Source organism: Amblyomma mixtum, chromosome 9, assembly GCF_055824585.1.
Source record: "Amblyomma mixtum isolate Tamu chromosome 9, ASM5582458v1, whole genome shotgun sequence".
NCBI classification, from domain to species: domain Eukaryota; kingdom Metazoa; phylum Arthropoda; class Arachnida; order Ixodida; family Ixodidae; genus Amblyomma; species Amblyomma mixtum.
In genome coordinates this window covers 119,021,340-119,031,281 of record NC_143020.1, presented here as the reverse complement: position 1 = coordinate 119,031,281, position 9,942 = coordinate 119,021,340, and the positions used below count along the sequence as shown (strand labels likewise).

The 9,942-nt window shown below is 48.0% G+C and overlaps 1 protein-coding gene across 1 annotated transcript; it reads right to left on the bottom strand.

Annotated features, from left to right (window-relative positions):
- Window positions 1-642: 642 nt before the first annotated feature.
- On the bottom strand, window positions 643-9,518 carry LOC149330963 (atlastin-2-like). The gene is made up of 9 exons (XM_089561690.1): window positions 8,990-9,518; window positions 5,554-5,878; window positions 5,282-5,494; window positions 4,976-5,194; window positions 3,016-3,180; window positions 2,905-2,961; window positions 2,776-2,847; window positions 2,580-2,716; window positions 643-1,444 (listed from the first exon to the last, which is right to left on the bottom strand). Exons 2-9 carry the CDS (start codon window positions 5,869-5,871, stop codon window positions 1,375-1,377), a joined length of 1,251 nt encoding a protein of 416 aa, XP_089417816.1. The 5' UTR covers window positions 5,872-5,878; window positions 8,990-9,518; the 3' UTR covers window positions 643-1,374.
- Between the last annotated feature and the right edge of the window lie 424 nt (window positions 9,519-9,942).

Here is a 9,942-nt window from a genome sequence, read left to right as displayed (position 1 = left end):
CGCGCGTATCGTGCTTTCTTCTGGTGAAGATTTTAGCTCGTTTTTCCATATGTTCTTTGATTATTTCCATCTTTATGTTGCTATATTTGTTCTGTTAACTATATGGCATTTGATCTCTATGCATAACACCCCCCCCCCCCCCCCCCTTCAGCTAGCGTACTGTTCTTGATTGGAGTTTTTGAGGTTAATAAACTATGATGGTGACGATAATCGTCGGCCCACAGCCTCGTCTCTCTGACACGTGAGTCTGGATAAGTCATAAGAGACACGAACAATACAGGTAACGACTCTACGGCAGCTTACCGAGCTGACCGATATTCTATGAGAATATGGTATCCCTCTGAGCAGCGCCTTCATAAGCAAAAACGGTTAACAGTTCAAACAACCCGGAGGTTTAGAAGAACACGCAGGGAAGAGGGGAAAAACGGAGGTGAGGAAGGGAGAGTGAATTATGAGCGCTTCTAATATCGCGATAATTCCGACTTGTCTCCTATGTAATTACTGTTTCTGGTGCTTCTGTACGTACCGATCACAGCCGAGCTACCACGCATTCAACAGATGCGATAGTGAAACAGATTCGTGGCGATACAAGCTCTGCTCACGTAGGTGTCCGTGCCGCAGCCGCAGGTGAAAGTCAGACAGTTGACAGTTATTTTATTTTATTTTCTCACTATACAGTGAAAAAAGGAACCAAGGGAAAAACCGTTCAGGCACGGCTTGAGTTGGCCACGGCCCGATAACAAGCCCTGGCAGCAGTGAGAACAGCGCAAAAACAAAGCAAAATACGCAGTAAAAATGGAACCACACCAAGTGTTACAAACATGCAACTTTTAAAACAAACTACATACACCAATGTCGCGCATATCACATGGTACACAAAGTAGAGTAAGATTCAATAGTTTCAACAGGTGAACATGGCAATGAAATCAGAAAGTGTCAGTTTAGTCGATACCCTGATTTATATAGTCATTTAGCATCCGTGGTAACTGATCGCGCAACATTTTTCGACCGTAATTAGTCCGGCAGGTGGATATTTTACAAAACGGAGCAGACCTGGTGGTGTATACTGGATCGGCTAAGCATAGTCTGGCAATGTCAATTAGGGTATTGCTTCCGTGCTTTTGAATAATATATTCTCGTGGTAACATAAGCCTATATAGCTCACTAACTCTATGTATATTGAGCTCTTTAAAAAGCTGAGCGCTAGATTGCGGGAATGGTACGTTAGCAATAACGCCCGAGAAATACGCCGGCGGCGGCCACGGCTGCCAATCCGCAGCGTGCGCCATGAACGGGCAGCCCGATTCCAAAGCAGACAGCCGCTCCAGTGGTGAGGCCAGTGGCTGTGACACCCACCATGACCTTGCAGCCTGTCTACACCAGGACACACGTCTCCGTCATACCGCTGGCGAAGAACGCGTACCACCGATCCATCTCCTGCGAGGCAATCAGCATGGCACGCTCTTAGGACAAGGCGAACGTTCTGAGAGAATCCTGGACGGGCCACAGGCAGAAAGGAGCAAGGTGGGCACAGAAAATACAAAGAATTTCTGTGTGAGAGGCGTGGGTGTGTGGATGTTGGAGTGTGGGGCAGCTGGGAGTGTTTGTGTGTGTGTGCTCGGTTGGGCGAGCGTGACCGTGTCTGTGACTGATGAGTTCTACTAGCAGCACGCGTAAGAATGACGTGAAAGGTTGTAACTTTGCTGCAGCGTATGCCCAGGCTTAATGGGCAAATTTCGCCAAATCTATGTGGCGACATCACATCTGTTTTAGATGAGACCACGTGTCGACTGACCCATATTACGTCTTCAAAATATTGTCTCAAACTACAGCAAAGTTGCGGATTATATCGCACTTCAATCACGAAGGTCCTTGGATAAACCGAACGGGCGTCACACCCAGAAAAGCCGGCCTTCGTCTCTAAGATCATCAAGCCTTTTTTCTCTTCGTTCCAACCAACTACGAATCATGCAATCGGTCCAGCACATTCCTTCCAGCACATTCCTTCCAGCACATTCCTTCCAATCACTCTTCGAACTGATTATTTTCAGTGTGCCATCGCGGCCGCTGAGTAGTTATGGCGCTCACAGGCTGAATCGAAAGAGCGGGTTCGGTCCCGGCCGCAGCGCTCGAGTTTCGACGGAGGCAAAATTCTAGATACCTGTGCACAGTGCGATGTCAGCGCACGTTAAAGAACCCCAGGTGGTCAAAATTTCCGGAGCCCTTCACTACAGCGTCCATCATAGCACTGAGCCGCTTTGGTGCATTAAACCCCCTTAAACCATTCTTTAATCTTACTTTTTTTTTACGCAGAACGTTTGAAAGCCGTAGCCATGAAATTCTGCAGTGCTTCATTAAAGCTTCCAAAATTGAACATGCTGTGTACCAAAAGTATACCATAAGGCGAGTCCCACTTAAATATGATGAACTCGAAATCTTCGTCAAGATAAAATTTCTTTCACCGTGCGCTCTTATATGCCTCAAAGTTCAAGAGGATCTGCAACTGTGGCCAGCCCAAAGTAATATGTCACTCTCATGAGCATAGAGAAAAGTGCTATGAAACACGACTCGCCTGCGAGAGTTTTTCCATGTAGCACTGTGATAATTCTTCCCCGACCATCTTGCGAGCGTTGTGGAACGTGTCCCGGGCGCGCACTTTTTCTTCACTGTGGATCTTCTCAAGCTCCTTCCTGCTCATCTTCTGTCCACGGCAACGCTGCGATCGCAAATGCCTGCTCAACATGGAAACAGCTAACCCCATCTTCAACAACTCACCTTGCTCATGTTGGTACAGTATTGGTCCAGAGCCACGGACACAGCAGTCAGGTGGTTTCCTTCAGCCATCGCCTGGAAAGTGGAACATTTGGACACCTGCCCCGCCCTAGAAAACGACCGATATCCTACCTGGAACAAGGTTATAGGCTCTGGAAGCGAATCCCCTTTGAACATATGGACGTACGTCTGCAAACATGTACCCAATATAGAGACATACTAATAAGAAGCCGCTCGGCCTACCGTCATGTAGATGATCAATTGCTGGCAAGTGACCTTCTGTCCATTTATTTCTTTTGGAATCAGATTTTCTGGGGAAAGAACTGAAGGAACCAGATGCAGCAGTTGCTCCTTGAAGTCCTCTTCGATGTATGACAGACGGCCATCGAACGATAATCCTTGTGCCACCTGCGTGGATCATTGGGCTTCTTCGATTATCCGCCTCTGGCAGCCCGCGGGTTGCTTGCGGGCTGCCCGAGCGCGCTAGATTTTCTCGGGTTGCTCCGCCCACTTCCGGTGGCTGCCCGGAACGCGTTCGTTTTTCTCTGGCTGGGCGGTTTCGGGCTGCCAGCCGGCGGCCAGACTCGCCAGGACGATTTTGTGCTGGCAGCGCTCGGGCAGCTAGCAGACGACAGAGAGGTGTACGGTAGCGGGAAGCTCGCGCGGCCATTTTTATAAGGACTAGAAGGACCGCGGTTCTTCATGCGATGTTTTGCGCGATGCAGGCGCTTGTTTCGACTAGGCCACGGTACATATCGACTGTGTCGCCTGCAATGGCACCTTTTGCGGTAGTTCTCGGTGTTTATTGGTATGTTTTGCGTGCGTATGCGCGATCATATTTCGATCGTCTCACCACCTCGCAAGCACAATTGCTCGCTTCATATTACGATCGCATACCAGCTGATTCACAAAATATTTCGGCTGTTAATTTCGTGCGCGCGGCGGATATTGCGATGGTGTTCGAGGCCTTTCACAAGAGCAACCGGATTCCAGTTCCGAGTACGCGTTCAGACGCGCGCATATATGCATGTGCTGAACGTGTTTTACGAAGTGTTGGTTGAGCGCGATACGGGAGCGTATGGTCTTCGTTGCGTTTGGCGCAGTGCTAAAGTGGATATGCTTGGAAAACGCTTGACTGAAACATGTCCTTTATTAAAAGCCCTCACGCGCACATTGCTCGAGACATCTCTGCGGGCAATAATTGTCGCGCCGACCAAGTGCTGATTCTGTCGTCGCAAACTGTTGTACAGCTTCATGCTCGGGCCTTCTGCCACATATGCTCAAAATATCTGAGAATTACCCTGGGCATGCACCTCCTCGCGCGTTTGGCTCATTTAAAAAAGAGATAAAAATGAGCTCTAGCGCTGATCGTCATGCAAACACACGCGGAACGTGAGGCGCCGACACGCAGGGCTTTATTGTAGCACCTTTCATTCCAGTGCCAGTTCTCTGCTATAAAGCTGTATTATTACAGAAACGACGCAGCTAAATTTATACTGTGCACCCGCTTGTTCTGGGTGGACGTTCAACAAGCTGATATGCGCTTTTGCCGAGATTATGCGTTCCTTGCCCGCAGCAAAAGCCGGCGGCCGACAGACTACAGTTGAACGAACGCATCCCGATTCTTTTCTGCTTACAGCTTACAGGAAGCAGGTTACCAGCGTAGAACGACCACAGCAGAGTCCACCAGGGTCGATCGTCGGCGGTCATACCAGTCATATATACTTACTGCGTAGTAAGCAAACACGCAATAATCCGAGAGTACGGCTTGTCGTTTGATAAACAACGCACGGACAGTTTTTCCGTCCTATGCTTGAAGCTTACACAGTGCACCGAAGGCACACGCTCGCGTTGTCGTTGCCGATGTATACGAGTGCGAGCTTGATCAGCTGCATGTTCTGCAGTCTGCGGCACGCAGCCATCAATAACTGCGAGTCGTTGTTTTCGATACCAAGCAGCCGGTTCCTACCTTTCGCGCGTGAGACGCAGAACGCGAAGCTAGAGAGAGCATCTGCCCTCCGTGATCCGCGTTTGCTTGCCGCCGTGATTGCCGGTGGGCTGGTTCCGGTGGCCGCCAGCCCACGTGATCATGATGCGTTTTCCTGTCAGAGGCGAACTTGCGGGCCGCCAGCGGGCTGCCCGAGCGCGGTTAATCGAAGAGGCCCATTAAGTTTTATTTGCCACCCGGAAGGTCACAGCGTACCTTTAATCCTGGGTACGGCATGAGGAAACAGCCAATCTGGGTGAAAAATGAATAGATGTGCTTTCGGAACTGTTGCAGATCAGGGTGCTGGTTTTCCTTGACCTTGAGACAATCATCAAGAACCTTGCGGCCGCCTTCAGCGCCGTATTCCGCTTCGAAAGTATGATGCCAGTCCCGCACAAGAATCAGTAGCTTTTGGACAGGCTTCCCGAACATGTTCTGTAGCAGCAGAACGAGAGAGGTGCAGTGAAACATACAGCATTACAGTGCAAAAGCAAGTATGGTCTGCTGTGGACCTGTGCTTACCTGCTCCGCCAGTCGGCCGTACTCGGAGAAAAGTTCCAAATAGTGAAGGTCGTTCTCTTGAATGTTTTGGGAGACGTTATAGACGAGAACGGAGCTTAGAATAGTGCTCAAGGCGAAGATGGCAGCAGACTCTTTGACAGTGGAATGCCCATCATGCATCCCTTGAGTGTCCATTAGCAGCACAGCGAGCTCTCCGTGTTCCGGTGTCTTGACCTACAAATGCATGGATGACGATGTGGCACACGCCACAGTTACTTCCGTAGTCGCCTTACCAGAAAAACCTCATTCCAGATCAGAATTCCAGTAGTGTGTAGATCACAGCCACCACGCCACGGGAAGCCCCGAAGAGGGTCGCGCTCATCTCCGAGCCATACAGGGCTGCCTAGATTATACAGGAAACGAAGGAAGAAGCTTAGCATGAAGGACTTCCCTTTGCGGAAGTCGCCAGCCATTGAGATGACAGCCACATGCTTGTCCTTGATGCGATCATCCAGCAGAACTCCCTGCAGCGCGTCCTCATCCAGCTCAATGCAGTGGTCTTGAATTCGCAGAATCTGCACCGCGTTGCCACTGCCTTCCTGGCCCGCCATGGCACCCCTGTGCGCGCAGCAGAAGATTCGTCACTGAGTGTTTAGCACACGTCTCTTTTTACCCATTTATTCTGTCAGCAGGGTGTATGGCTTTTACAGGAGTGGAAGCAAAAAGAATGCACGCGAATATGGGTACGCAAAACAAAAGTATTCGGGTTGTTCGAGGGCTCATGGGAAAAATAAAGCCAATGATTGTAATCGCTGTACCCTGAATCCTAAAAAGAGCAATCTGACTGCTTCACAACACTGGAAACAAAATCACCTAACAATTCGCAAAAATCAAATATAGCGTTAAACTTTTTGCAAAAACTTGACGAACGTGCCCTCTACAGAATTTTTCAATGTAGAATTCTCTGAAAAAAAAATATTAAATTTAAAACACTCATTACCGAGAGCAAGAGATGGAACGAACATGCAGTGATGACTTTCTGATCAGTAGAAGCCTTAAAAATCTTATGTAAATTAAATACAGTCTGAGCGTTTCCTGTTTCATTCGGGACTCTAATATAGAGGATCAATAATCACTTTATCAGCCTCCTAAAGGCGGTTGACCTCGAGAGGTTATGACCATTTTTGTAACCAGCATTTCTCATAGAAACAAAGCCAAACGATAGTTTCAGTCATACCTTATTTATTCTGATTCACTTCGCTCATACTGTCTTCCTCCCCTGTATGATCCTTAGCAGTTAAATATAGGTTAACTGCAGCACAAGCATATTTTCCGGATTTCAAATGTTATTTTTCATATGCATATTTGCTTTGCCGTACAGTACAGCAACCATATATATAAGCCATGAAATCTGCTGTTCCATGTAAGAATATCCAGTGTTGTGAAGCACAAGTGTGCAAACGCTAATGTGAGTATAGTTTTATCAACCGTGGGAAAGCGTCGCTTCAAGGACAGCTGGAATTCAATTGAGCCCTGCCCAATAGTATAGAATCATTAGTCTCAAGCTTCTCGCAAATACGATGTGGGAAGGGAGGTTTGGGCGTGGCCGCAGAGCAGCATTAACAGAATATTTTTTTAAGGGCCTACTTGCAGGCTTAGCCGCCGGAGACAGTCCTACATGGAAAGCGGTTCTAATAATAGCCTCCAAAATACTGCCAGACTGGCGTTTCAGATGCGCATAAGTAGAATATTGCTGCACATCAAACCTATTATTTGACTGTATCGTTGTTTTCAATATTCTACTAATTCTCTGTCTTGAATGCGGTTGCATTGATTCAGGCGGAATTTTTTTTAAAAGGTCCTCTTGAGTTCCAGGGCAGCCTATGTTGTACCAGATTAAGGGTGTATAGAGACAACTCTACAAAACCTGTTGCCGACTAAATTGATCTGTACGCACTGCTTTCTCCCTTTCCACTTCGCTGCCTGGTGCCCTCTCCTCTGACATGCGCGTTGTTTTATGGACGGCGTAGGTTTCCTTCCAGCGAGTCCACCTACAGCTGCCCGGTCGTCTGCAGTCGCGAGATTTAGGAGAACACTGAGCTCCGGTGTCCACGGCGCAGTGGGGTCGTGGCGTTTCGAGTAGGGGAGGCGTCGTGGGAGTGACAGAATGAAATGATTTTCCGCCCATCCTATGGGTGGGTACGTTCATGGTCATGGCGTACGCCAACGCAATATACTCGGGCCGCTACTTTTTAATCTCTACATATATGATATCCTAAATATTGACCCTAACACAACTTTTGTCCGATGACAGCAGCCTAGTATTTGGAGCGCCATCTGTGTTCAGCCTCGAAACAGATGATAGAGGACGCCTGTTTTCTTTACACCACTGATCCCTTCCTAACTCCTGAATACCAACATAAACAAGACAAAATCACTTTGCTCTTTAGACTTCAAAATAAGTCCGTTATGCCGTCAATTTGTTCGTAAAAAATACACATTTCCTCTTCCCTTAAAAGCTTAGGAGTCCCTTTTCAGGATAATTTACCATAGGGTATTGACGTAGATTTAGCGGCTACAAAAATTTTAAGAGTTGTAGGCAGTGTATCAATGTTTCAGTAGTTTTTTTCCACAATGCGTTAAAAAACACTTGTACGACTAATTGTTTTCTCGTGTTATTAATCATTGCTTCTTTTGTTTTCGGCACAACCACTGTCTTCAGTATTACGAAACTTCATATTCTGCAAAAAGAAAGCAGTTTGAGTAATTAACATGCGACGTGATGCACATACTAAACCTATCTTTGAGGCGCTACACATTATATCTATTATGCAGTACCTGTCCTCTTTCATAAGAAGTGCGAATCAAGTATTACTCTAGACAGTGTATTTCTCGCGAATTGGCCATCACTAACACGCAAAGAACATACCTACAATACGCGCATTACAAAAACTGGTTCTTATCTCGGGGCCGTAAGTATGCGGCACAACCGGTTCCGCTATTCCGGTTCTGGGTTCTCAAATGTGCAGCCCACGAAGCCATCTAATTCGGAGCGTTGCCCTGACAATTTAATTCATCCATCATCTGTGTCAATAAAATCTTCATTTATTTTCCATCCGTATCGCATCTCGGTCTTGAGTGTCCACAACTGAATATCGACCGCGGTTGTTTTCACTGAATTAATTTTTACGCCAAACGTTAGACACACGTTGCGTGGAAGTTTCCCACAGGTTCCCTGCCTTTTCTCTTTGCTATAATATTTCCTTCCCGCGGCTACAGACAGGTGGGACCACAAATTTGCCAATGAGGCCCCCGTCGCAATACGAGTTTGAGCTTGTACCCGGTGGCAGAAGCCAATCCTCTTGAATATGGAAGTAAGCATGCGGCAATGGGCACAGAAGCATGTCTTTAGTAGAAGCATGCGACAGCATGTTGCAAGAAGACAACAAAATATCAAAATCTATACGAGGTAAGACTGCTTTATGGTAACAGCAATAGTTTGCGATGGTAGTAAATTATGATCATGAAAAAAGCATGCCGAACTCGGTAGGCTGGAGAAGCTTGGAAAACTCCATCCACACAGCTGTCGAGCGATCGCGAAGGAATTTCTGTGTTATAAACAAGCGACTCGAAGAGCTAGCCACAGCTTTTCTTCCTTGACATGCGTCTTTAGTTCCCTCTGCGGCTTATTGCTTCCTATCAAGATATAAATGTTTAGAGCAAGCCCACCTGTCTTGTGTTTCTCCCAATACGAGGTCCACCCGTCTTTGTTGCAGTCCCTCCGATAAGTCACAAACACGGGCCAGAAGTCGGCCCGCAGAGCACCCGCCAATGCTGCCGGAGGAGCCAGGCGTTTACAATACGACCACGCGTGGAAGGCAACTTGCCAGCTTTAAAAAGCAATGACCTCGCGTCTAGGAGCGGCTTCAACTTCTGAAACACAGCTTCTCATCCGCCACCTTCTCAGGCTAGCCTGGCTCTTCGTTGTGCCGTACGGTGTAGCCTGGCGGGCCAACGGGTGAAATGTCCTGCTCGTGCAGACGCAGCCGAGTACAACTTCGGCCCCAGTTCGCCGGAGCAACTTCACGGCGCCTACCGCCTCTCACCTTCCCCCTCCAATGCGGGGTCGAGAGTGGAGACGGAAGCGTCACGTGAGCGACTGCACAAGGCGGAAAAGGAAACACAAACATTCAGAGTGAGCCGCTCTTTGCAATTGAGATTCGCCTTCTCCCTTTCTGCTTCTGGGCGTCCGCCGTTTACTGGCCTTCCTCAGGAGTCCATAGCTTGTTGATGATTTCATTTCCTCTCTCGCGTTGGCGGCAGCGCTGGCAGCGCCGTCCCTCCCGCGTTGCACAAGGTTACGTCATGCCGGCGCAATGCAGAGAGCAGCTTCAGCGTGGCCAACGCTGCTGGAACTCCGGACAAGCTGGGGCTTCTAATAACATCAACATACGCTCGGGATTGCAGAGATGGAGCTGTTTGGAGAGGACCACAGAAGCCAGGAGTTTGCATTTCTAATTTACAAGATGTCATAGAAGAAGACGAGAGGAAGGGCTGTACCTTTCTCTTTTCTCTCAAGTTCTCTTCTGAGTCCGACGAATGACTGGCTTCTATTCTTCGCGACCCTTCCAGTGCCTTTATAAATCTATTAAGTAAGAGAAACCTAATGCAGGAATTTTGTA

What these genes read in the sequence shown, in the direction of transcription:
- LOC149330963 (XM_089561690.1), bottom strand. Translation starts at nt 5,871, where the DNA reads ATGGCGGGCCAGGAAGGCAGTGGCAACGCGGTGCAGATTCTGCGAATT. An exon ending in ACGGCCGACTGGCGGAGCAG is followed by an intron (nt 5,195 to 5,281) that starts GTAAGCACAGGT and finishes CTGCTGCTACAG; the next exon opens with AACATGTTCGGGAAGCCTGT. An exon ending in ACTGTACCAACATGAGCAAG is followed by an intron (nt 2,717 to 2,775) that starts GTGAGTTGTTGA and finishes TTGCGATCGCAG; the next exon opens with CGTTGCCGTGGACAGAAGAT.